The sequence below is a fragment of the Erythrolamprus reginae genome, chromosome 2, assembly GCF_031021105.1.
Source record: "Erythrolamprus reginae isolate rEryReg1 chromosome 2, rEryReg1.hap1, whole genome shotgun sequence".
Lineage (NCBI taxonomy): Eukaryota > Metazoa > Chordata > Lepidosauria > Squamata > Dipsadidae > Erythrolamprus > Erythrolamprus reginae.
In genome coordinates this window covers 32,102,453-32,130,076 of record NC_091951.1, presented here as the reverse complement: position 1 = coordinate 32,130,076, position 27,624 = coordinate 32,102,453, and the positions used below count along the sequence as shown (strand labels likewise).

The 27,624-nt window shown below is 45.1% G+C and overlaps 1 protein-coding gene across 1 annotated transcript; it reads left to right on the top strand.

Moving 5' to 3' along the window:
- Positions 1-601: 601 nt before the first annotated feature.
- On the top strand, positions 602-27,555 carry LOC139160099 (E3 ubiquitin-protein ligase TRIM39-like). The gene is made up of 7 exons (XM_070737635.1): positions 602-1,055; positions 3,243-3,338; positions 10,078-10,308; positions 10,976-10,998; positions 16,708-16,826; positions 17,583-17,615; positions 26,118-27,555. The coding sequence occupies exons 1-7, from the start codon at positions 642-644 to the stop codon at positions 26,636-26,638; spliced, it is 1,437 nt and encodes a 478-aa protein (XP_070593736.1). The 5' UTR covers positions 602-641; the 3' UTR covers positions 26,639-27,555.
- The last annotated feature ends 69 nt before the right edge of the window (positions 27,556-27,624 follow it).

The following is a 27,624-nucleotide window of genomic DNA, read 5'->3' as shown; positions in this document are numbered from 1 at the left end:
GGGGAGGGGGCGCAATGGGGTAGCGAAAATGGAGCTCCATCCCAGAGCAACCAAGTTACAGTGAAAGATGAAAGAAAATGCAGGGCATCCTGCATAAGCCACGCCCCCCCCCCACATATATGTATGTATATATACACACACACAAACAGGAGACCCTATATAACACACAAACACACACTATTTGAAACCCACAAGTCAGGAAGGGACCATAGTTCCCCACCTCTCCTTTTATCAGGATCTAAGGATCAATAATTGATGGGGGGGCACCCATTGAGTGTTGGCTTCTCCCGTGTTTTTACCCCCCCCCCCTTTAACAGGATGCTAAGATCAATTGTAATGATTGGGCTTCGTCCCAGGGAGGTTTACTTCCCTCCAGCATTTAAAACAATTTCCCCCTTTAACGAGCTGGTTGCGCGAATAATAAACGATTCGGGATCCGTCCCGTGAATCTTCGTCCAAATTTCTCCCTTTTAAAATACTGCCGTTCTTCTTTAAGAAGCCAGAGAAGCTAACCGCAAGAAGACCAACAATTTGTTTCGGTTTCCTGCCTAGACAGAGCCTGGGCAGAGCCTCAAGGGCGGTCACCTGATTCACAGGAAAAGTTTCGAAGCTTAACTTTCTCTTTCCTTCTGGAGACGGCGATGGCGTCCGAGGCGCCCTTGCAGGATTTCTTGGAGGAAGCCACCTGCTCCATCTGCCTGGAGTATTTCCAGGACCCCGTGCTCATCCCGGAGTGTTGCCACAACTTCTGCCGGGGCTGCTTGACCAGCAGTTGGGAGACGTCGGAATCGGAGGCTTCCTGTCCCCAGTGCAGACAGACCTTCGCGCCCCGCAGCGTCCTCCCCAACAGGCAGCTGGCGCGGGTGGCTGAAGTGGCCAAGCGATGCGGAGGCCATCTGGGCGAGGAAGGAGGGAGCTTCTGCCCGAAGCACCGGGAGCCCCTGAAGCTCTTTTGCAAGTACCACGAGACCCTCATCTGTGTGGACTGCATGTTCTCCAAAGAGCACAAGGGCCACTCGGTGATCCCTCCGGAGGAGGCTTTCCCGAAATACAAGGTAGGAATCAGCCTGGAGGAATCGCTGCGGAGGGACATCCAGAATCCTTTGCCTTCCTGGCAATCTTTGAACCAATTTACTTGCTTCCTCTGTTGTCTGCAAAATGGGTTTAGCAAGGGGCAGAACCATCACTGAGAAGCAGACTCGAGGGAAGATCCAAGAAACTTGTACTGAAGTACTTCAGCAAAAGGGTCTCAGCAATTGTTTAATAATAGTAATAATAATAATAATAATAATAATAATAATAATAAAAAATATGTTCTTTGCATATTTTTAAAATTATGCGTTTTCAGTTTTTATTATTAGATTTGTATTATACTGTATATTGTTTTTCTATTATTACTGTGAGCCGCCCCGAGTCTACGGAGAGGGCGGCATACAAATTTAATAAATAAATAAATAATAATAATAATAATAATAATATGACTCGGGGGGGCTCACAACATCACAATACAGTATAAATACAAATCTAATACTTAAAAAATTAAAAAACTGATTTAAAATACATTGTCATTAAAAAACTTACCTGCTACACAATCATACACACTGAGTCCAACTGAACATAAACCTAATAAAGGTCAACAGAAAAAAAGGAGGGGGGGAGATTAAAGGAGCCAAGACTCCAACCACATATACAAAGACAAATTTGATACAGTTAAGATTAAGTTTCTTTGACTCACAGGTTCCCTGAAATGTTTTTTATATTCCTTGCCTTGACCTACTTTGACCTCCTTCAGAAATTTCATATTTTATGCTAATCTTTCTTTATCAAGGCGTGTGTGTTTTATAATAAGCTAGAACAGTGATAGTGAACCTATGGCACGGATGCCACAGATGGCACCTGAAGCCAAATCTGCTGGCAGGCGAACTGTTGCCCTAGCTCAGCTCCAACCTCTATGTGTGTGCCGGCCAGTTGATTTTTGGCTAGCACGGAGCCTTTGGTAGGGCGTTTTTGGCTTCCAGAGGGGAGGTGGAGGTCATTTTTACCCTCCCCCGGCTTCAGGAAAGCCTTTTGAGCCTGCGGAGGGTGAAACATGAGCCTACTGGGCCCACCAGAACTTGGGAAACTGGATGTTTCCAGCCACTAGAGAGCCTGGATGGGGGAGGGGAGAAGCTGTTTTCACACTCCTCAGGCATTGAATTGTGTGGTCACATGATCAAAATTTGGATGCTTGGCAATTGCCATGTTGAAGACTGAAATATATACTGCTCAAAATAAAAGGAACCCTTTAACAACATAATATAATTCCAAATAAATCAAACTTCTGTGAAATCAAACTGTCCACTTAGGAAGCAACACTGATTAACAATAAATTTCACATGTTGTCAGCACATTCAACTTTGTACAGAACAAAGTATTCAATTAGAATATTTCATTCATTCAGATCTAGGATGTGTTCTTTGTGTGTTCCCTTTTATTTTTTTGAGCACTGTACTATATCTTCTAACTGGAGTTTCCCTCTGTTGTGGTTAGCTCTGGCCCTGCTCCTTCCCCAAGGACTGTGTATGTGGGGGAGACATCCACATCGTGCAGGCCTGTTTTGCCGCCCCCCCCCAATCTGCTGATGAAGGCTCCTCTGACCAAGAAGACATGAGTGACAGGGACGAGGAGATTGTGGCAGACAGCTCAGAAGGAGATCAATTATCTAGCTCCTCCTTGGATTCAGAACAAGAGTTAATGATACAGCCACTCATGAGGAGAGCGATGCATAGGCAACAATAACAACTGAGAGATTATTATCAAAGAAAATGAGGCCACCTGTGGGTTTGGCCATTGTGGAGGATTATCTGATCCCCGTGTTTCGTGACTGCTTTACTGACTTTGACTTTTTGTGTGCTGATTTTTCCCCGTTTTGAAACTAAACCAGAGCAAAGTGTGCTTCAGTTTGTGAAAGAAGAAGGACTGTGAATTGCCTCACAGCTGCAAGCTAAGTATCACAGAACTGATAAGGGACTTGTACAAATTACCAGTTTGTTTGGAGACGAGTGCTCTTTGCTATACCAAAAGAGGGCTTAGTTGAAGTGACTTTTCATTATAAAGAACATTGTTTTGAATTTTCAAATGTGTGTGTGTCTGAAATTTGTACCTGTGAATTTTTGGGAGGAGTCTGCCAGAGAGCTCGACAGAACACCCTCCAATTAAATTCTTTACAGAAAAGAAACTCAAAACTTGTATTTTCTCTTCAGATCAATGCTGAGAATTGCCTGAAGGTTCAGAAGGCCCAGAAAGAAAAAATATCTACATACAAAAGAGACACAGAGAAAACAGTGCAGGAAATACTTGTAAGTATTGATCCAACGGTGAGGATTTTCTGAGCTAATAGGAAGGAGACCCCCATCCGCCATCTTTAATGATAGACAGCCTATTCGTAAGTACAAGTTCTGACTTAAATGAAATTCAAATTATTTTTTTGGGGGGGGGGGGTAATTTTTTTTTCTTCTCCAATCACCTATACAGAAAAAAGATACCATTTATTTTAAATTAATTTACAATACAGTATATCACTTTTACAATTTCGTTATATATAAATTAACCAATGCCACCTCCTCACCATTTGACATCTGAACCAAAAAATAATTATTCCAATTACTATTCTTAATCACATCAAATTAATTACATCATAATGTTTTTAATTTTCTCAAAATCTCCTCCATATCAATTTTCATATATGCTTTCATGTACCCTCTTCCATAATAAATGCCCTCTAGAATAAAAGAGAAAAAGAAAAAGGACATTAAGGGAAAAGAAAAGGAGCAAAAATTTCAGATTACCTCCAACACAGTATTTAAATTAAAACCAACCATTGCCAAAAAGTAGTTAAAATATATATAAAGAGGGCAAAAGAGGAGAAGCCACCATATAGTACAGTGATCCCTCGATTAGCGCGGGGGTTACGTTCCAAGACCTCCCGCGCTAATCGATTTCCGCGTTATAGTGGTGCGGAAGTAAAAAACACAATCTGCGCATGCGCGCCCTTTGTTCCATGGCTGCACATGCGCAGAAGGTGGAGCGACGCAAGTTCGGAGGCTGGCAATGCAATGGTGATTTTTCCGGGCTCCTCGCCGCTACCCCCCGCCCGCCCGATTCGCCCCTCTCACCGGCTTTCTTGGGGCAGCGCTGGCGGCAATGGCAACCTTCCCTCCCTCCCTCCCTCCCTCCTTCCTTCCTTCCTCTCACCGGCTTTCTTGGGGCAGCGCTGGCGGCAATGGCAACCTTCCCTCCTTCCTTCCTTCCTCTCACCGGCTTTCTTGGGGCAGCGCTGGCGGCAATGGCAACCTTCCCTCCTTCCCTCCCTCCCTCCTTCCTTCCTCTCACCGGCTTTCTTGGGGCAGCGCTGGCGGCAATGGCAATGGCAACCTTCACTCCTTCCCTCCCTCCTTCCCTTCTCTCCCTCCCTCCCTCTCTCCTTCCCTCCTTCCCTCCCTCCCTCCCTCCTTCCCTCCCTCCCTCCTTCCCTCCCTCCTTCCCTTCTCTCCCTTCTCTCCCTCCTTTCTCAAAAAGCACTTAAATACTGTACTGTACTGTGTAATGACAGAATAAACCCCCCCAGCCCTCACCTGTGTTTGAATTTCATTCACTCAGTCATTCATTCTTCTGTACAGTATGTACAGTACTGTATGCCACTCAGTCCCAACACTTTTAACCCATAAATTACCATTTCCCATCCCCTTAATTACCATTTCCCCTTCCCATTACTGTACCTCTACCTGTACCTGTACACATTGAATAAGACTCTTAAGTTATGAACAATAACATATTTATTTACATTTTTTGGGGTGGGGTGGGGGTTAGCATAACTGGGATAACTAGGGATCTTCTTCTATCACCATTTCTACAATGGACGCTGCAGGTGATGGTGTGACGGACCTCTTGGTTTTCGTGACAAACATGGTCATGGGCAGTTGTTGGCGCCGTTTCTTTTTCTGGCCTAACATGGATCTGTATGGTGCAAAGATGTTGTCAAGGGAGGCGTTAAACTGTATAGAGCGAGTCATGTTGGGATCCCAAAGTTCCGCCATGTGTTGCAGATGTGCAGCAGTTCTGTTCATTTCTGCAAGCCGCTCAAGCGTTAGGCCAACATCTTCTTCCTCAGCTTCTTCAGCTCCCTCTTCCTCCTCTTCTTCACTCGCTGACCTGGTCAGCTCCTCCAGATCTTTGTCTGTCAGCGGTAGGCCATGCTCATCAAGCAAACCATTGACTTCCTCTGGTGTCATGTCAACGAAGCCTTCTCCACCCAGTGCCTGTGCCAGCTTCACAGAGGTCTGGACTGCAGCATCTTGGATTTCTTCGGGAGCAAATCCCTTGTAATCATGCACCACTTCTGGCCACAATTTCCTCCAGCAGGCATTCATTGTCTGTGTCTTCATATCCATTAAGGCATTCTGAATGTTCTTCAGACAAGATGCAATTGTGTACTGACGCCAGTAGGCCTTCAATGTGAAGTTTTCATCAGCATCCATTGCTTCCACGATGCTTCCAAGAGAATTGCGCGTGTACAGTGCCTTAAATGCACGGATAATACCTTGATCCATCGGCTGGATAAACCATGTGGTGTTTGGTGGCAAGAATTCGACTTGCACTCCATCATGTTCATGGTCCAGGTGATCATGGCCTCCAGCATTGTCCATTAGGAGAAGCACTTTGAAATCGAGTCCTTTGCGAGCCAAATACACCTCCACCTGTGGGATGAAGCACTGATGAAACCAGTCCCGCGTGAGGGGTTTTGTAATCCATGCTTTAGGATTATGCATCCAGTACACTGGCAATGAATTCTTATTTCTGTTCTTCAGGGCTCTTGGGTTTCGTGACTTATAGATTAGCCCTGGCTTCATCAAAAAGCCTGCTGCATTCCCACACATGATCAAAGTCACTCGATCTTTCATGGCCTTAAAGTCAGGGGCTTTGGCTTCATCTTGCATCAAGAAAGTCCTTGAAGGCATCCTCTTCCAGAACAGGCCTGTTTCGTCCATGTTGAACACCTGTTCTGGAAGGTAGCCCCCTTCTGCAATTAGGTCTTTAAACGTGCCCTGGACAAAGTTTTCTGCTGCACCTGTATCTGCTGAGGCAGCTTCTCCATGCAATGACACACTCTTCAGGCCATAGCGCCGTTGAAATTTCTCAAACCACCCTTTGCTTGCTGTGAATGTGGCTGGGGCTGAAGAAGCAGAAGAATGACAGGAAAGGGAGAGAGAAGTGACTTGAATGAAAGCATACAGTACTGTATAGTAAATGCCCACCTCCTTCCCTCCCTCCTTCCTTCCTTCCTTCCCTCCTTCCCTCCTTCCCTACCTCCCTCCTTCCCTCCCTCCTTCCCTCCCTCCTTCCCTCCCTCCCTCCCTCCTTCCCTCCCTCCTTCCCTGCTCCTTCCTTAAAAAACACTTAAATACAGTATGTAATGACAGAATAAAAAACCCCAGCCCTTACCTGCGTTTCCCTCATCTGCATCGCCTCCTTCTGTGTCTTCAAGACGGTTGTACAATTGCTGGGCCTTGGTCCTTATGGTGTTGGTATCCAAAGCAATGCTCTTTTTGCGGCAGTCTTGTACCCACAGGGACAAAGCAGCTTCCATCTTCATAAGACGTTTGTTTCTAGGCGTCACCATTCTTTTTGCAGCCTTGTTGAATGCCATCAGAGAACTTTGCCTTATCTTTTTCTCGTCTTTCCGAATGGTTCGCACACTCGATTCGTTGATCCCATACTGCCGACCAACATCTGCATAAGAGCGTCCCTCTTTCAGCATGTCCAAAATGTCAGTTTTCTCTTTAATTGTGAGTATCCTCCTGCTCTTTTTAGCGTCGCCGCCTCCACTCCGTGTGCAACGTTTAGGAGGCATCTTCCAACAAGTCTGAACAAGTTCCAACAGTTGCAAAGCTTTTTTTTGCGTTTGCAACGATTGGTCGAGATTTTGGCCAATCAGCAATCAGTATGACGTCATCGGGCGGGAAAAACCGTGGTGTAGAAAAAAAACCGCGGACTTATTTTTTAATTAATATTTTTTGAAAAACCGTGTTGTAGCGTTTCACACTAATCGAGACCGTGCTAATCGAGGGATCACTGTATATCCCAAATATCGCCGAATTTAAAAAAACCTAATTAAAAATAATTCCCTTTCATGAATAAAAATACAAAATAAAAATAGAGATTAAAGATTAGAAGATAGCAGGGGAAAAATAAGAAGGAAAATAAAAAGAAAAAGAGAGAATAAAAACAAAGCTAAATACTCCATACATTCATCATGCTCTACTAAAAAAACCCAGAATATCTACCCTATACTAATTATAACACTTTCAATCTGTCATCTTGCCTTATTCTTAAAAGAAAAAAAGTCACTGTATAGCCAGTGTAATCATCTTCCCTATACTAATTATAACACTTTCAATCCATCATCCGACCATTGACCCCGCCCCTCTTCCAATGAAATTCAAATTAATGACTGTGTTAGGGCAGAGAACTTGTTCTTAACCTGGGGACTAAGATGTCACCACTCGCTGAATGACATAGTTGGATTAAGTGTACCGTGTTTTATACAAAGGGTTTGGCTTGCTGAATAAAGTAAATAAAGTACAGTAATACCTCGTCTTACGAACTTATTTGGTGCCAGGAGGAGGTGCGTAAGGTGAAAAGTTCGTAAGACGAAACAATGTTTCCCATAGGAATCAATGGAAAAGCGATTAATGCGTGCAAGCCCAAAATTCACCCCTTTTGCCTCATTACCGCCGGCATTCGGATTTTGTTCGGGGATGGGTGGAGGGGGGGAGACGGGGGGGAGACAGCACAGGCTGCCCGGAGGGAGCCTCCTGGGTGGATTAACCGAAAAGTCAACAGTTACTGTCCGGCTTTCAATGACTGGAAGGGAAGGGAGGGAAACACACAGGCGGTTTGTACGTGCGTCTTCTCTTAATTTTTGTGTCTGGGAGGCCCCACTGGGGTTCTAGGATCATCTTGCGGGAGTCCGGTAACGGTTGGGGAAAGGTTGGGGAAGCCCTTGCCGGATTCGCGCTGCGCCGCCACCCCTATCTGTAACTTCAGGCAGAAACCTTTCTCTCTCTCTCCTTCCTCCCTCCCTCCTTTCCCCTCTCCCTCCTGGCCTCCCTCCTCCTCCTCCTCCTGTATTCCGCCTCCCTCCCAGCCTCCGGGCCACATTCGCCTTCCTCCGCCACCACCGGTGCCCAGTTCCTCCTTCTCTTGCTTCTTTAGAAGATGACAGCCGGACGGCGGCGCGGAGGCTGGGGATGATGTGTGTGTGTGGAAAGGGTCAGTGGGAGAACTGGGGGGAGCTGTGGCCACCGCGCCGTGGAAGGGACCCAGCTGGGAAGCTCCCGAAGGTGTGGGCTGGGGTCTTTCCGGGAGAGCAAGCAGCAGGCGTGGGCTGGGGTCTTTCCCCTGGGGGCAAAGGTGGTGGTCGCGGGATGGCTTTGCTGCAGGCGGGTGTCTAGGCACCGCAGCTCCCCCAGGTTCTCCCGCAGACCTGTTCCACACATCCCGACTCCCGCAGCCTCCACGCTTTTCTTTCGGCTTCGGGCTGGACAGGAGGAGCTAAGCAGCCGGAGATGTTGCCAGCCCAGCGGCGTTTTACATTGATTCCTCCGACCGCTTAGCTCCTCCCATCCATCCAGAAGCGGAAAGAAAAGCACAGAAGCTGGGGGAGTCGGGGTGTGTGGAAGAGGTCCGAGGGAGAATTGGGAGGAGCTGCGGTGCCTAGACACCTGCCTGCAGCAAAACCACCCCACGACCACCACCTTTGCCCCTAGGGGAAAGACCCCAGCCCATGCCTGCTGCTTGCTTTCCTTGGACGACGCAAAGACCACCTTCGGGAGCTTCCCAGCTGGGTCCCTTCCATGGAGCAGTGGCTGCGGTTCCCCCCAGTTCTCCCGTGGACCTCTTCCACACGCCCTCGCCGCCCCCAGCCTCTGCGCCGCCGTCCAACTGTCAACTTGTAAAGAAGTGAGAAGACGAGGAGGAGCTGGGTGCCGACGGCGGCGGAGGAAGGCGAATGCTGCCCGAAGGCTGGGAGGGAGGCGGAATACAGGAGGAAGATGAGGGAGGCAGGGAGGAAGGAAGAGAGGGAAGGAGGGAGGTAGAGGGAGGGGGGAAGGAGAGAGAGAGAGAGAGAGAGAGAGAGATGAGCTCGACGGAGTTCATCCAAACAAAACCTCCCAGAAGGGAATCCGCCGGGGCAAATGGAATTCCTCGCCTCCTTTTGCTTGCACTGGCAGTCCCGAGGTGGGGAATCCCAGCCGTGGAACAGACAAAGCTCCCTGGCTCGCCCTGTCACCTTAAAGCAGCAAAGATCCCAACCCCCCCGCTACCACTTTTGCCTGGTCCTCCACGGGGGGGGGGGGGAAGAGCTGCGGTAGAACAAGCAAGAGGAAGTGAGCAAGCGGGCTCCAGGTTCAGGCACAGCTCCGCGCCCCCCCCCCCCCCCCGCGGAGGACCAGGCGGCAGTGGGGGGCTTCGTGACGGGGAAACCCAGGGAGAGCCAGGGAGCCTTGTCTGAGGCAAAGTGCAGGTCCTTGCCACAGCCAGGATTCCCCGCCTCGGGACTGCCAGCTCAAGTAAAAGGAGGCAGGAACTCCCGGCGGGGCATCAAGCAAATAGGAAATTCCGGAAATGACAGTCACAAGGCAGGGAAATCTCTGCTGCAGTAAGAGAGCATAAGGTAGAGCGCATGCGCAGTAAGAGAGCCCACGCCCCCGGCTCCGGTTCGTAAGGTGAAAATGGTTCGTATCACGAAATGTTCGTATGACGAGGGGTTCGTATCATGAGGTACCACTGTATTTGGAATCCCGGATTGCCAAGAATATTTTCATAAGAGATCATTTAAAATCTATTTTTTTATTAAAAATATTTTCCTCCGCCCTGTTTTTTTAATATCAAAAGGGGTTTTTTTCTTCTTAGAAAATTCTTCCACCTCACTTCTAGATTCTTTAAGGAATCTATTTAATTATTATAGCAATAAAAATAAAAATAAAATAATAAGAATAAAAATATGCTCTTTGCTTTTTCTCCTTCGTGTTCTAGGACAAGATGAAAGAAGTGAAAAAAGATTTAATGGCTGAATTCAGAGAGCTTCAACTCTTGTTAGAAGCACAGGAGCAGCGCCTATTGACTAGGATGGAAGAGATGGAGAAGGATCTTATGGCAAGAGAAGAGAAGGGTTTGGCCAAGCACATGGAGGAACTCTGCTCCCTTGACCATCTCATCCAGGAGATAGAAGAGAAGCTTCAGGAACCAGCCAGCAAACTCTTACAGGTCAGGCAGGAAGTTGAGATCATAGAATACTAGGGCTGGAAGGGACCTTGGAGGTCTTCTAGTAATCTCGTCTAATCCTCTGCCTAAGGCAGGAGCCCTCATATTCTCCCTAAAAAATGGTTGTCCAAATTATTATTGGAATCATCCAGTGACTCAGTACACACAACTCTGTGAGGGCAGCTGTTGCGCTGATAAATAATTGTGACTCTCAGGAAATTATTCCTTATTTTAGGTTTTATCTTTTTGTGAGGAGCTTCTACTCTTCACCTCTTGTTCTGCCCTTAAGTGTTACAGAGACTGAATTGATGCCCTTTTCCTTATCACAGCCTTTCAAGTATTGGAAGATGGCTGTTGTGTCTCTCCTAAGCCTTCTCTTGGTGAGGCTGAGCATGCCGTGTTCCCCTAGCCATTCATTGTACAGTTTGGCTTCCAGAGTCCTTATCATCTTTATTGCTCCTTTTTTTCTTTTCCATAAATTTAATTAAAATTATAATAGTGAAAAGATTGTAAGATTCTGGCTGGACTCAACAAGTTGAACAGTTGGGGGGGGGGGAAGAACAATGAGATTTTTAAAATTAAAATTACTCATTTATTTTGTGAATGTAAGAATTTAATTTTCTGCATAGCAAATGGCTCCTTTCAGTGCTTTTTCTCTTTATTTTTTTAGGACATTGGAAGCATCTTGAAGAAGTAAGTAAATCCACCCTTTTCTTTACAGCTGTTTGTATTTAGCAGTATTTTAATGTAAAGACAACATACTGTATTTCAGGGCTTTTTAGACATTTCCTCAGATAACCTCAACACAATATGATTAACAATATTTGATATGATCAATTTTATTTTTATTTATTTATTATTAGAGTTGATTTTTATTAAATTATTACAGTTGGTTTCACAGTTGGTTGGTTTCACAGTCAGTCAGGTGTTTAGATTGAATTTTGCCATTTTATCCACTTATTGAGTCTAAGCTCTTCTAAGCAATGCAAGTATCATAAATACATGCTGGTTGCCAAGCAAACAAATCGTGATTACAGAGACACTGTGATAGATGTTAAGTGTGGAAATGTTGTAAGTCATTTTTTTGACAACCATGGTAAATGGTTGCTAACAAATAGACAGAAATTGAAGGTGATGTATAAGTGCGATTTCATTGCCTTACCTGAATCCATCAAGATCAGTTTGAACATTATATCCATTGTCTAATTACATGTGACACCCATGTTAGTCATTGGTCATCAGTCATTTGGTAAGTAGTAGAGAACCCAAAAGTGAAACTTAGTTGCCATTGCTAGATCTCTTGTTTAACTTGATGAAGGTGAATGAGTGCAGTTCTGGATCAGGATCCACTGAGTTGCCCTGGTGCCCATATTTGAATAGCTAGCCAGAGAAACGACTGAAGTCTGGGAAATGGGCCCTTATCAATCAACAGGAGTGCTGATTTACCACCAGCTTTGCCAAGTACGTAGGAGCCAAGGATGAGACAACAGAAGAAAACAAAAATGAATGACTTAATAATTGGTCATCAACATCCCACTGAACAACTACCGTGTTTCCCCAAAAGCCCCACTATGTCTTACTTTCAGGGTATGTCTTATATTGGAAAACAATTGTCGAATTTTTTGTTTTAACCATAAAATTAACATTTAGACGCGGTGACGTATGGAGGGGGGGCGGCGCGGAAGTGGGCAGGAGGCGGCGCTCATTAAGATCAGAGGGAGGTGGCAGACGCGGCGACGTATGGAGAGGGGGACGGTGCGGACGTGGGCAGGAGGCGGCGCGCAGCTAGATGAGAGGGAGGCGGCAATACCCCCATATTTCCCCGAAAGTAAGACATATGTCTTACTTTCGGGGTACGGCTTATATTAGCCGACCCCCCTGAAACCCCTGATACGTCTTACAATCGGGGGTGTCTTACTATCGGGGAAACAGGGTACAAACCACACACAACTAAACACCACATAAATACAATAATAATAATAATAATAATAATAATAATAATAATAATAAGTTATTGTTAATGGCGAGTATTCTGAGCAGAGTCAGGTTACAAGCGGTGTGCCACAAGGATCTGTTCTGGGTCCTATTCTTTTTAATATATTTGTGAGTGACATAGGGGAAGGTTTGGTAGGGAAGGTTTGCCTATTTGCCGATGACTCTAAAGTGTGCAATAGGGTTGATATTCCTGGAGGCGTCTGTAATATGGTAAATGATTTAGCTTTACTAGATAAATGGTCTAAGCAATGGAAACTGCAGTTTAATGTTTCCAAATGTAAAATAATGCACTTGGGGAAAAGGAATCCTCAATCTGAGTATTGTATTGGCAGTTCAGTGTTGGCAAATACTTCAAAAGAAAAGGATTTAGGGGTAGTGATTTCTGACAGTCTCAAAATGGGTGAACAGTGCAGTCAGGCGGTAGGGAAAGCAAGTAGGATGCTTGGCTGCATAGCTAGAGGTATAACAAGCAGGAAGAGGGAGATTATGATCCCACTATACAGAATGATGGTGAGACCACATTTGGAATACTGTGTTCAGTTCTGGAGACCTCACCTACAAAAAGATATTGACAAAATTGAACGGGTCCAAAGACGGGCTACAAGAATGGTGGAAGGTCTTAAGCATAAAACGTATCAGGAAAGACTTAATGAACTCAATCTGTATAGTCTGGAGGACAGAAGGAAAAGGGGGGACATGATCGAAACATTTAAATATATTAAAGGGTTAAATAAGGTCCAGGAGGGAAGTGTTTTTAATAGGAAAGTGAACACAAGAACAAGGGGACACAATCTGAAGTTAGTTGGGGGAAAGATCAAAAGCAACATGAGAAAATATTATTTTACTGAAAGAGTAGTAGATCCTTGGAACAAACTTCCAGCAGATGTGGTAGATAAATCCACAGTAACTGAATTTAAACATGCCTGGGATAAACATATATCCATCCTAAGATAAAATACAGAAAATAGTATAAGGGCAGACTAGATGGACCATGAGGTCTTTTTCTGCCGTCAGACTTCTATGTTTCTATAATAATAATAATAATTTATTGGATTTGTATGCCACCCCTCTCCGCAGACTCGGTGCGGCTAACAACAATAATAACACAACATTTACAATCCAATAATAAAAACAACTAAAAACCCCTATTACAAAACCAAACATACACACAAACATACCATGCAAACTTGTAATAGCCTAGGGGGAAGAGCTATCTCAACTCCCCCATGGCTGGTGGTATAAATGAGTTTTAAGTAATTTACAAAAGACAGGGAGGGTGGGGGCCGTTCTAATATCTGGGGGGAGTTGGTTCCAGAGGGCCGGGGACGCCACAGAGAAGGCTCTTCCCCTGGGCCCCGCCAAACGACATTGTTTAGTCGACGGGACCCGGAGAAGGCCAACTCTGTGGGACCTTATCGGCCGCTGGGATTCGTGCGGTAGAAGGCGGTTCCGGATGTATTCTGGCCCAATGCCATGTAGGGCTTTAAAGGTCATTACCAACACTTTGAATTGTGACTGAAAACTGATCAGCAGCCAGTGCAGGCCACGGAGTGTTGCAGAAACATGGGCGAATCTAGGAAGCCCCACGATGGGTCTCGCGGCTGCATTCTGCATTATTTTACATTTGGAAACATTAAACTGCAGTTTACATTGCTTTGGCCATTTATCCAGTAAAGCTAAATCATTTACCATATTACAGATGCCTCCAGGAATATCAACCCTATTGTACACTTAACGTGCCCATATTTGAATAGCTAGCCAGAGAAACGACTGAAGTCTGGGAAATGGGCCCTTATCAATCAACAGGAGTGCTGATTTACCACCAGCTTTACCAAGTACTTAGGAGGCAAGGATGGGACAACACAAGAAAACAACAATGAATGACTTAATAATTGGTCATCAACATCCCACTGAACAACTAGAAACCACACACAACTAAACACCACATAAAGACAATGTGTAGAACAGCTCAGTGCACACATTCGGGTGTGAAAGAGAGGTTTCCTGAGGGACTTAAAGTCTGAAAGCTCAGAAGACGCAGATTAGATGGTGTAGCTGGCTAATCCTCAAGAACTATTTGATATTTAGAAAGCTTCTATTGCCAGGTTGATAACACTTACAGGAACTGGGCATGGCTAGTCTATTGAGGAGAAGGGCCAGGAGAGACCTATGTTCCCTCTAATTTTTCGGTGTGGGCGGAAAAGTATAGCGTCTGAGCGGCAGTCCCCTTGGCACTGGGCGGCATAGAAGGATAGATAGATAGATAGATAGATAGATAGATAGATAAGAAAAAAATCCTTTTTTATTAAAAGAAATTAATAATAAAACAAAACCAAAATCTGTTACTATTAAAACAAAACAAACATGATTCTTGACAAATGTATATTTTATTTCATGTACACTGAGAGCATATGCACCAAGACAATTTCCTTGTGTGTCCAATCTCACTTGGTCAATTAAATTCTATTCTATTCTATTCTATTCTAATAATAAAACAAAACCAAAATCTATTAGATTAGATTTAGATTAGATTTATTGGATTTATATGCCGCCCCTCTCCGCAGACTCGGGGCGGCTATTACTATTAAAACTAAAACAACCAGCAAAACCAAAAACAACTATTAATAAATCCATGCTTTAAAATATTCATTTCTTCCCTTTTTTCTATCATTTCTCCATATCTCCCTTCCTTCCACTCTTCTCTCTCTCTCTTGCTTTCTCTCTCTCTCTTGCTTTTTTCCTCTCTCACTCTCTCACTCTCTTCCTTCCTCTCTCTCGCTTTCTTTCTCTCTTTTTCTTTCTCTCTCTCCCCCATTGCTCTCTCTTTTTCTCAGTCTCTCTCCCTCTCTCCTTTCTAACTCGCTCTGTCTGTTGCTCTGTCTGTCTCTCTTGCTTTCTTTCTCTCACACACTTCCTCTCTCTTGTTCTCTCTCTCTCACTTTCTCTCTCTTTCTCCCCCCCTCTTTCTCTCTCTCTTTTTCACTTTCTCTCTATCTCACTGTCTGTTGCTCTCTCTCTTTCTCGCTTGTTTTCTCTCTCTGTTCCTTTCTTCTTTGCGGAGGCCGGTGAAGGTTTTTCTTATTTTGAATGTGCCAGGCGGGCTGGCAGGGGGATGGAAAGCGCGTGCGCACATGCGACATTCTAAATCACCTTCGCGGGCCTCCACTGTGAGAAGAACGCCCGCCCCGCTTCTCCTGCAGCCCCCTTGCTGATAGTCCGGGATGAAAGCACTCTCAGCGAAGGGAGGGGCGGGGTGGGGCGGGCATTCCCAAAGCGCTCGGAGTGGCTAGCGGCCAGATGAGGAGGACGAGAAGCCACAGCCACCACTGCCACTGTGGGAGCTTCATCGCTGGAAGCTTTCGACAAGAGATGGTATAAGACACAGATGGCGACCCTATGGCACACGTGCTGCAGGTGGCATGCAGAGCCATATATGAGGGCAGGTGAAGCATTGCCCTATGTCAGCTCCAACATACATGTGCACGCCCGCCAGCAGATTTCCGGCCTTTTTGGCTGTTTTTGCTCTCCCCAGGCTTCAGGAAGTCCTGAACTCTGGGGACGGCAAAAAACGGGACAACGGGAAGTCCGGAGACTTCAGTGTGTCCTGTGTGCATGAAAGATGTTGTATACATGTGCAGGAGGCAGTGTGGGGGTTGTGTCCCTACATTGGGGAAGGGCATTGCATTGTGTGTGTGGGCACGAGTGCGCACACAATCACACGCAGCCATATGTTTTTTGGCACCAGAGGCAGAGAAGGTTCACCATCACTGGTGTAAAGACTCCTCGTTGGGTGGTGGCGTGGTGGGGGATGGACTAGAGCAGTGATTTTCAACCTTTTTTGAGCCGCGGCACATTTTTTACATTTACAAAATCCTGGGGCACACCACCAACCAAAATGACACAAAATGACACTCTAAGACAGTACATATTATACATATTATCCCCCCCTTGTGTGTGTGTATATACACACACTCTTGAACCATTTCCAAAAATAGGTGAGGGCTGGCGGTTTTCTCTCTCTTATTCTTTCTAAAAACAGGTGAGGGCTGGGTTTTTTCTCTCATTCTTTGGGTGTTTTTTATCATATGCTTTAAATCAAGAGTCACTTCTCTCTCTCTTTTGTTTCTCTTTCCTTTCATTCTCTGCCTCAATCATTTTCTCATTTCTCTTTTTTCTCCCCTTTTTTCTCATTTCTCTCTCTCCCTCCTCTCTCTCTTGCTTTCTTTTTCTCACTCATTCTCTTTCTCTTTTGCTTTCTTTCTCTTTCTCTCACACTTGCTCGCTCGGTTTCTTTCTCTTTCTCTCTCCCCTCTCGCGGCACACCTGACCATGTGCCGCGGCACACTGGTTGAAAAACACTGGACTAGAGGACCTTCCCACTCTTATTCTGTTATTTTGACTTGACAGGTACCAGGATAAGAAAACGTATGAGAATCCAGTGGATTTACTTCTAGAGCCGAAGAGGGCAATCTGGGATTACAGTGATGTCCCTGCGTTTCTGAAAAGGGCCAATAAAAAATTGAGAGGTAAAAAAGAGCCCCTGGGGTTTTACCCTGGATGACATTTTGAGCATCCAAGAGAGATTCTGGCTCAGTCTGATTGTAAAACGAGACTTACTTGTATTCTTTGTAGCCAGAATCCATATGCACTGATCACTGGGGAAGCAGAATAAACTACCACCAGGTATAATGTGTATATATATACAGGTAGTTCTTGACTTATGACTGTTGAGCTGAAAATTTCTGTTGCTAAGCAAGTCAGTTAGGAAGTGAGCAGTGGCCCATTTTGCGGACTCTTGTCACAGTTATTCAGAGAATCCTGGCAGTTAAGTGAATTGTGGTTGATAAATGATTCTGGCTTCCCCCATTGACCTTGCTTGTCAGAAACTCCCCAGGAAGGTCAAAGAGGACAATCCCAGATGCTGCAACCATGGTAAATATAAGCTGGTTCCCAGTGCCCGAATTTTGGTCACATGACTGGGGAGGCTCCAGCTGTCATAAGTGTGAGAATTGGTCATAAAATCACTTTTTTCGGTGTCGCTGTAACTCCACTACACATATAGTGGTAAGTTGAGAACTACCTGCCTATAGAATATATAGTAGAATATATTTATACCTGATGGACTATGTATAGCCACCAATGATATTTTGGCTTCTGGTTTTCCATATTCCTTATTTCCTGATTTGAGTCCAAGGAAAGCAAACCAGGATATCTGTAGGGAGGCCCTTCTGTTGCTTGAATTCTAATGATGAGATGCTGAATCCCTCCCTTTTCTTCCCCAGATATTCTGGAAACTGGACTTGAACTACAGGAAGGTAAATATTATTAGAATTTTAAGCTCTGATGCCAATAATTTAAGAGAAACATGATAATTAACAAAAAAGAAAAATATAAGATTAGTTACCCTAAAGACTGTGATGATCCAGTAAACCTTGATGGTTTTATGATTTTTGAACTATTACTTCCTTGTGTGTCTAAGTGTCTAATCACACTTGGCAAATAAAGCTGTTGTTCTGTTCTTTTTTTTAAATGGGTAATTTATTTTTATTTTTCTCCTTACAAACTCCTTCAATACATTTGGAAACATTTTCATATTATGATAAAAAACAGTATCAAATTAGTACGTTCTTTATAATTAATCTCCCCCAAAAAATTATTAGTTCCAAATTAGTTACTTCCAGTGTCAATCCAATCACCCCCAACCTTGACCTCTAATTTTGTCATCTAGGTATCTAATTTTCTTCTAATTGAATTCTCCTCTTCCCTGACACTCATGCTTCCTTGATCAGAGGAGACTTCGTCGGCATATTCCATCGGGAGCAAAACAGGCCTGTGGCATGTAGATGTTTCCTCCACCTCCACATGCCTTGGGGCAGGAGCTGGGCCAGAGCCAACCACAACACTTTAATGCTTCAAATACGCCATAGTGCCTACTCCTACTTCTTATGTATTCTCTCAAAACCCTTACAAGAAAGAAAAACGTTATCTACTACAAACTAACAAAGAAAGAAAATTATAATTAAAAATAGAAAGAAAAGAGAAAAAAGAAAGAGAAAAATAAACAAAAAGAAAAACCAAAGTCTATTATTATAGTAATGTGAAAACAATATAGGAATTAACCAAACCATCATTTCAAATCTTCAATGACTAATCATCTTAATATTATAATCATATTTCATTGCAAATCATAATCAATTATTATTCAAATGTTTATCACTAAATTGTCATTATCTCAATAAAATTTAATGACTTGAAATATATCTTAAGAACAACACCTAATAAATGTAGCTACATCATTTCATAGTTAATGCATACTCAATAATCTATCATCCCTCCTTAAAACAGCATTTTTGCCAATCCTCAGGGCTTTTATTTTTTATCATTTTAAACCCATATATTTTCTCCTTGCCTCTCTTTTTAACAAAATATAAGATCTTTTGCATTCCCATTCTGACTTCTTTCTTGCTCTGCCATTTCTGGGGTATCAGGTCATATCTATTTTTCATTTCTTAGTGTTTAAAGTATTTTTATTTATTTATTTTGTCCAATACACCAGTGTTTCCCAACCTTTTTTGAGCTGCGGCACATTATTCATATTTTCAAAATTCTGGGGAACACTGAGCGGGTGGCGGGGGGGCTAAAGAAAAGTTTGGACAAAAAAAAATATCTCTTCCTCCATTTCACTCTATTTCTCCCTCCCTCTTTCTCTCTCTTCCTTCCCTTCTTTCTCTCTCCATTCCTCTTTCTTTCTTCCTCTCTTTTTTGCTCTCTTTCCCTCTCCCTCCTTCCCCCCTCTCTTTCTCTCTCTCTCTTACTTTCTTTCCCTCTCTTTCTCTTGTTTTCTTTCTCTCTCATTCTCTCTCCCCTCCTTTTTCTCTCTCTCTCTTTCTCGTTCACCACGCCGGCAACAGAGAGAAAAAGAAAGAGAGAGAGAGAGCCGGAGAGAGAGTGGAGGGAGAGAGCCGGCGGCCGCTGTCTTCGCCTCCGTCCGCCGGCTCTGCAGCTAAGAGGCAGCAGCCATCAGCCCCCTCGGGCTCCCAGACGTCCCCAGCGCCCAGCCACGCGCCACCTCCCGTTAGCCCGGCCGACTTTTCCCTGCTGCCATTTTCTCTTCATGGCGCAAAGCCACACAGTCCCGGACTCCCGGATCGCTCGCTTCTCTGGCCAGCAAGCTGGCTGCCCGGAAAAGCATCACGCTTTTTCAATGCGTGGCACTTTCCTGGGTAGATGGCTTTGCTGACCGGAGAAGCGAGCGATCCGGGAGTCCGGGACTGTGTGGTTTTGCGCCATGAAGAGAAAACGGCTCGGGCAGCAGGGAAAAGTCGGCCATTTTCTCTTCATGGCGCAAAGCCACACAGTCCTGGACTCCCGGATTGCTCGCCCCAAGGCAGTAGGCGGCGGCAGAGGAGAGGGGGCGGATTGCGCCCCAAGGCAGAAGGCGGCGGCGGAGAAGAGGGGGCGGATCATGCCCCAAGGCAGAAGGCGGCGGCGGAGGAGAGGGGGCAGATCTCGCCCCAAGGCAGAAGGTGGTGGCGGAGGAGAGGGGGCGGATCGCGCCCTAAGGCAGAAGGCAGCGGCGGCAGAGGAGAGTGGGCAGATCGGGCGGGCAATGGGGCAGGGCGGAGAAGCCAGGGGCGTGTTTGGCCGGAGGCACCGTGGGGAGGCAGGGGCGCCCGCGGCTCCCTTTACTCCTACTGCCGCACTTCCCCGCCCCTGCCCCCCTGTGGGCTGGCAGGGGGATGGGGAGCACGCGCCCGTGGAAAAGGGCACGCGGGGGGGTATTTGGGGGTGCGCGCGTGCTCACGAACTGCCAGATGCCGCTGTTTCCATCGCTCTCCTGCTGGGCCCCAAAGAAGGAAGGTGGGAAAAAGAAGGCGCGAAGAATGAAGCTCTCCTTTTTCCCGCCTTCCTTCTTTGGGGCCCAGCAGGAGAGTGCCGGAAACAGCTGCATCAGGCAGTAGTCGGGGGACAGCTGCGAGTGGGAGCTCCAGGTCGGAGGCACTGGTGGTCCGGCACCAGCAGCGCCCTGCCCAGCTGGAGCTTCCCTAGGAGCTTCGCGGCACACCTGACCGTGTCTCGCGGCATACTAGTGTGCCGCGGCACACCGGTTGGGAAACGCTGCAATACACTATAATATACAATGAAGCTTATACAGATATAGTAGAGAAGATACATGAGATATAGGAGAGACTATAGGATCTGGGATGGAAGGCACTCTAGTGCGCTTATGCATGCCCCTTACTGACCGCTTAGGAATCTGGAGAGGTCAACTGTGGATAGTCTAAGGGTAAAGTGTTGGGGGTTACGGGATGATACTACGGAGTGCGGTAATGAGTTCCACGCTTCAACAACTCGATTACTAAAGTTGTATTTTTTACAGTCAAGTTTGAAGCGGTTAATATTAAGCTTGAATCTGTTGTGTGCTTTTGTGTTGTTGTGGTTGAAGCTGAAGTAGTCGCCAGCAGGCAGGACGTTGCAGCATATGATCTTGTGGGCAATACTTAGATTATGTTTAAGGCGTCGTAGTTCTAAGCTTTCAAGACCCAGGATTGTAAGTCTAGTTTCGTAGGGAATTCTGTTTCGGGTAGAGGAGTGAAGTATCTTCTGCTGAAGTATCTTTGGACATTTTCAAGGGTGTTAATGTCAGAAATGTGGTATGGGTTATTTATTTATTTATTTTTTATTTATTGGATTTGTATGCCGCCCCTCTCCGCAGACTCGGGGCGGCTAACAACAATGATAAAAAACAGCATGTAACAATCCAATTAATAAAACAACTAAAAACCCTTATTATAAAACTAAATAGATGAGCTGTATTCTAGGATGGGTCTGACGAAGGTTTTGTAAACGCTGGTAAGTAGTGTGAGATTTCCAAAGCAGAAGCTATGTAGGATTAGATTAACAACTCTTGAGGCCTTCTTGGTGATGTTGTTGCAGTGGTCTTTGGCACTTAAATCTTTAGTTATTAGTATTCTAAGGTCCTTGACCGAGTGGGGATTATCTGTGATGTGTTTATTCAGTTTGTATTTGAAGTTCTGATTCTTTTTGCTGATGTGTAGGACAGAGCATTTGCTGGTTGAGATTTGGAGTTGCCATGTATTGGACCAGTCAGAAACTGAGTCTAGGTCTTTTTGTAGAGTAGTTGTGTTTTTAGTGCTGTTGAAGAGTTTTACATCATCTGCAAAAAGAACACAGTTGCTTGTGATGAGATCGTAAAGGTCATTGATGTAGAGAATGAAGAGCGTAGGTCCCAGTATGCTCCCTTGGGGGACACTGCTTTTAACAGAGATGGGTGTGGATATGAAGCTGTCTATTTTGACCACTTGTTTCCTGTTTGACAGGAATGCAGTAATCCAGCTGTGGAGGGATCCTGAGATGCCATAGGATTTGAGTTTTAGAAGTAGTTTGTCATGGACTACTGAATCCAAAGCTTTGCAGAAGTCAATATAAATTGCATCTATAGTTTTTCCTTGGTCAAGATGAGTTGTCCATATGGTTTTGCAGTGGAGGAGCTGTACGTTGCAGGATAGTTTTTTTCTGAATCCAATTTGTTTGTTAGAGAGCAAGATTATTAGTTTCTTGGTGAAGAGTAATTGATTGGTTTATAATTGATTCCATAACTTTACATGGGACACAGCATAGTGATATTGCTGTGTAGTTATCGACAAGAGTGGGGTCTCCTTTTTTTGAAGACGGGGATGACCATAGCTTTTGACCAAGGATTTTTGGATGATTGTGTTCAGTGGTTCTGCTATAGCAGAAGAAAGATTTCTTAGGAAATATTCACATAGACCATCTGGTCCGACTGATAGGGAAGGTTTAAGGTCACGTAATGCTTTTTCAACTTGGTCTTTAGTGAAGTCTATTTGGGTTAGGTCATTGAGAGAGTTTGAGGTGCGAGTGATGAATTCAGGGGATGAGCTGTTGCTGTTGACAAAGACAGAGCCAAAGAATAAATTGAGAAGGTTAGCTTTGGATGAATCATCGTGGTATTCAGGGCGGCTTCAGTGGCCTGCAGTACAGCACTCTACCTGCTGTGCAGTTGCAGTTAGAGAATAGGTTTTGCCAGTTTAATGTTGAAAGATGGGCATCAATGAGTTTGTAGTTCGCTTTGTTGAAGTTGAATTTCGGAGTCACAGTATTTGGGTGGATCTTAGTGTGGCTTAGGTTGAGACTGAAGTTCTATCATGCTGTGGTCACTGTTGGAAAAAGGTTCTTTTATTTGTAAGCCATATATTGTACTTTTGCTGTTGCAGAAGATGAGATCCAGAAAGTTATCTAATCTAGTATTGTTAGTTACTAGTTGGTCAAGCCCCAGACTGGTGACTGTGTTATATATAGTAGAGTGGATAGGTTCCGTGCTACATTCATTTAATGTCCAGTTAATGTGTGGTAGGTTGAGGTCACTTAAGTAGATGATAGGGTGTGGGCAGTGGGTAGCCCACGTTAGTAGAGCTGATAATTTGTTTGCATGTGTGATGTCATGGTCAGCAGCTCTGTAGCAGAGTAAGAAGTAAATTGTGGTATTTAGGGATAGATCAAAGACAATAGTTTCAAGGACTAATAGATCCTGCCAATTTTGATGTTTTTTAGGTTTAGAGATTTTTTGTAAAATATAGCTACCCCACCTCTTCTGAGGGATTCACGGTCATAACGAGAGACAAGATAGTTTCTTGTTGTAATAATAGAGTCTGGGTAGGATGCATTAAGCCATATTTCACAGACAAAGATAATATCAAAGACTGAGGAGTCAAGGAGGAGGAGGAATTCTGACATCTTATTGACTATACTTCTAGGATTTAATAATTTGCATTTGAGATTGGTTTTGGGTTGGGAGTAGGTTTTGGATTGGTTAGAGGTAGTAAGGGACGCACTTTCCTAATCTTTGTTTGTGGTGTTAGGGATGACATTTTGTTTTTGTTGTTGTGGTTCTGGTTGGTAGGTGTCGATTTGTTGTTGTGAGATGGTTGGGAGAAGTAGGGTGGTTGATGAGAGATGTTAGGCTGGAAGATGTAGGAACGATTGTGGGTCCTGGATTTGATGCATATTGTGCAAAAGGTGATGTATAAGTTAGTTTCACCCAGGTCAAGTTCTGCCCTTAATTCACGGGAATTAATTCATGGGAGCGGATGCGTTGAAGTAGCGAAAGGTCTGGTCTGGATCTGAGTTTGTTGAAATTGGTGTTGTTTCTGGATATGTGGTTAATGGTCTTGATAAAAAGCTGTTTTGCAGGTTCATTTTTGCAGACAACTCTGCAGAATCGTGGTGCCACTGTGCCATCACTGAACTTGTGCTCTGGTCCATTTCTGGAAACTTCTAATATATCTTCCGGGGTGATTGTCTGAGAGATTGATTGTTGTTGACGGATAATGTTCTGTATTTTTTTTATATCAGGTTCGTCATTTTCTTCAAGGCCAAAGAGGATGGCATTTCGGCATTTTTGTTCTCCATTGCATCTTTGACAAAAGTAGGGATGTCTGGAGACAAATTGGTCTGTCTTTGTATTATGGGTGGCGGTTGAGGTAGACTTGTTGAGGTGTACACAGGTGGAGGTGGAGTGGTAGAGGAGATTGGGTTTGGCCACCAGTATTTATAGAAGGAAGGCAGCTCAGGTCTCACTATGTTCGCCCTAGAACAAGGACAGAAACACCAGCCTGAAGATGACGAGTGGGACCTTGTCGAAACGTCGCCAGAAATTTCCAAATCCTACATGGGAAGAAACCCGAATATACCAAGACCATCATATATATATATATACAGTGGTACCACGTGATACGAACCCCTCATCATACAAACTTTTCAAGATACGAACCCAGCGTGCGGAATTTTTTTGCCTCTTCTTACGAACTTTTTTCACCTTACGAACTTGCCACCGCTACTGAGATGCCCCACCTCCAGACTTTCATTGCAAGCCAAGCGCAGGTTTTTGCGATCCTGTGATCCCCTGAGGCTCCCCTCCATGGGAAACCCCACCTCCTGACTTCCGCGTTTTTGCAATACTGTAGGGAAATCCCAGGAGGGGAATCCCAGGATCGCAAAAACGGGTGCTCTGCTGGGCAGAGTAGGGGGGACAAAAACAGGAAGAAAAGATTCATGGAGCTCAAGGGAGGAGAAAGGTGTGTGGGAGATGAGCAGAGTGGGGTGGACAAAAACGGGAAGAAAGACTCATGGAGCTCAAGAGAGGAGAAAGGTGTGGGGGAGATGAGGAGAGTGTGGTGGACAAAAACGGGAAGAAAGACTCATGGAGCTCAAGAGAGGAGAAAGGTGTGGGGGAGATGAGCAGAGTGGGGTGGACAAAAACGGGAATAAAGACTCATGGAGCTCAAGAGAGGAGAAAGGTGTGGGGGAGATGAGCAGAGTGGGGTGGACAAAAACGGGAAGAAAGACTCATGGAGCTCAAGAGAGGAGAAAGGTGTGGGGGAGATGAGGAGAGTGTGGTGGACAAAAACGGGAAGAAAGACTCATGGAGCTCAAGAGAGGAGAAAGGTGTGGGGGAGATGAGCAGAGTGGGGTGGACAAAAACGGGAAGAAAGACTCATGGAGCTCAAGAGAGGAGAAAGGTGTGGGGGAGATGAGGAGAGTGTGGTGGACAAAAGCGGGAGGGAAAGACTCATGGAGCTCAAGGGAGGAGAAAGGTGTGGGGGAGATGAGGAGAGTGTGGTGGACAAAAACGGGAGGGAAAGACTCATGGAGCTCAAGGGAGGAGAAAGGTGTGGGGGAGATGAGAGTGTGGTGGACAAAAACGGGAGGGAAAGACTCATGGAGCTCAAGGGAGGAGAAAGGTGTGGGGGAGATGAGGAGAGTGGGGTGGACAAAAACGGGAGGGAAAGAGTCATGGAGCTCAAGGGAGGAGAAAGGTGTGGGGGAGATGAGAGTGTGGTGGACAAAAACGGGAGGGAAAGACTCATGGAGCTCAAGGGAGGAGAAAGGTTTGGGGGAGATGAGGAGAGTGTGGTGGACAAAAACGGGATGGAAAGGCTCATGGAGCTCAAGGGAGGAGAAAGGTGTGGGGGAGATGAGGAGAGTGTTGTGGACAAAAACGGGAGGGAAAGACTCATGGAGCTCAAGGGAGGAGAAAGGTGTGGGGGAGATGAGCAGAGTGGGGGGGGACAAAAACAGGAGGCAGGGACTCATGGAGCTCAAGAGAGGCTCTTTTCACCTTGCTTCATTGAGACTCCCTCCCCACACTCTTTTCGCCTCAGCTTTGTCTGGCCACCACTTTTTTTTTAAGCCTTAATATTTTGGATTCTCGTAATGGGCTTGCATGCATTATTGGCTTTTCCATTGATTCCTATGGGAAACATTGTTTCATCTTACGAACTTTTCACCTTCCGAACCTCGTCCCGGAACCAATTAAGTTCGTAAGACGAGGTATTACTGTATATATATATATATATATGCCACCCAGTCCTGAAGTGACTGCTGCTCAGACACTATACATTTCCGCCCACACCAAAAAAAAAAAATAGAGGTTACACTGGTCAGAGGGATGACAAACAGGCTGGGACTGAGACAGGGAGAGCCTGAGTGCTTGGAAAAAGGGGGACAGAGGGTCCCTGGACACTGGCAGCCCCATCAGGGAATTCTGGGAGTTGAACTCCACAAGTCTTACGATTGCCAGAGTTGGAGATCTCTTAACAAGGCCAAGCCTAGGTGATGTTTAAAGAAAACAATGAGTTTTCCAGTCCTGGACGGGGTGTTTGGAAGCTGAACTCCCTTCACACAAGAGGGCTAAACTCTTGGAGGTGAAGACACACGCAAGGTCTCTAACTGAAGCTCTTCTTCTTCTCCATCCTTCCTTCCCTTCCCCCTTACAGAGAATGTAACTCTGGATCCATGTGCAGCCGATCCTAACAGCCTTGAAATCTCCGGAGATCGAAAAAGCATCCTAAAATTTCTGCTAGGTAGAGCAATATATTCTCCTTGTTCCCCATACCCCGAAAGATATGAATATAATCCTTTTGTCCTTGGCTGTCAGACGTTCTCAACTGGGAAACACTTCTGGGAAGTAATTGTAGGGGATGGAACAGGATGGGGTGTAGGGGTTGCCAAGAAGCCAAAGAATGCAACAAATATTTATGTGCCAACCAGCTGCTGGCAGATTGGGAAATGGAAAGGGAAATACATGGCCAAGTCTCCATCAGGATCCTCTAATCTGGTCCTGACTGACAGGCCCACGAGGATCCGGGTCTTTCTCAACTGTGAAGAAGGGAAACTGAATTTTTTTGATCCTATGACATTAACTCTGCTCCATACATTCTCTGACGCTTCCTTGGGTGGAGAGCCCCTTTGGCCCTGTTTCTATTTCACCAAGGATTCCCACATGACCCTCCCCTAAGAAAGGGGACCTCCATAAGCAACACTTTGGAAAAATCCCATTTGTCAAGCAGGGATCTCTGAAAGCCTTTAAAGCAGAGGTTCCTTAGCTTTTTACTACTTCAGCTTCCTTTGTTGTCCATTCTGTGCCATACCAAATTGCTTGGAGTTGTGTAGCTTTGGAAATTTAAGGAATGGGTCAGTCAATCAATGTAAGAAAGTGGGGTGTGCACCGGACCAGATTATCTCCGGGACCGCCTTCTACCGCACAAATCCCAGCGACCAGTTAGGTCCCACAGAGTGGGCTTTCTCCGGGTCCCGTCAACTAAACAATGTCGTTTGGCGGGACCCAGGGGAAGAGCCTTCTCTGTGGCGGCCCCGGCCCTCTGGAACCAACTCCCCCCAGAGATTAGAATAGCCCCCACCCTCCTTGCCTTTCGTAAGCTCCTTAAAACTCACCTCTGCCGTCAGGCATGGGGGAACTGAGATATTCTTTCCCCCTAGGCTGCTACAATTTATGCATGGTATGTTTGTATGTATGATTGGTTTTTATAATAAGGGTTTTTAGCTGTTTTAGTATTGGATTGTCGCATGTTGCTTTTACCACTGTTGTTAGCCGCCCCGAGTCTACGGAGAGGGGCGGCATACAAATCCAATAAATAATAATAATAATAATAATAATAATAATAATAATAATAATAATAATAATATAAGCTTGATAAGATGTAATGTCATATGTTTAGGTGTACCATTATTAAAGATAGCTCATGTTACAGCCAAACCCATAAATCATGGACTTTAGATGTCCATCACAGTTCTCCTGCCCATTTATGTACTTTGCTTGTTTATTTAATGTTTAGTTGCAACCAGTGAGTGTAATTTTATGATTGTCTCCTGGGTTATAGTTCATCCCTTTAAAATTTTATGTCAATAAATGTATTTCTATCTCATTTTTGTCAATGAGATTTTATTTCTACTTTAGAGTGGCGTTGTTACTTTGATGTTTTG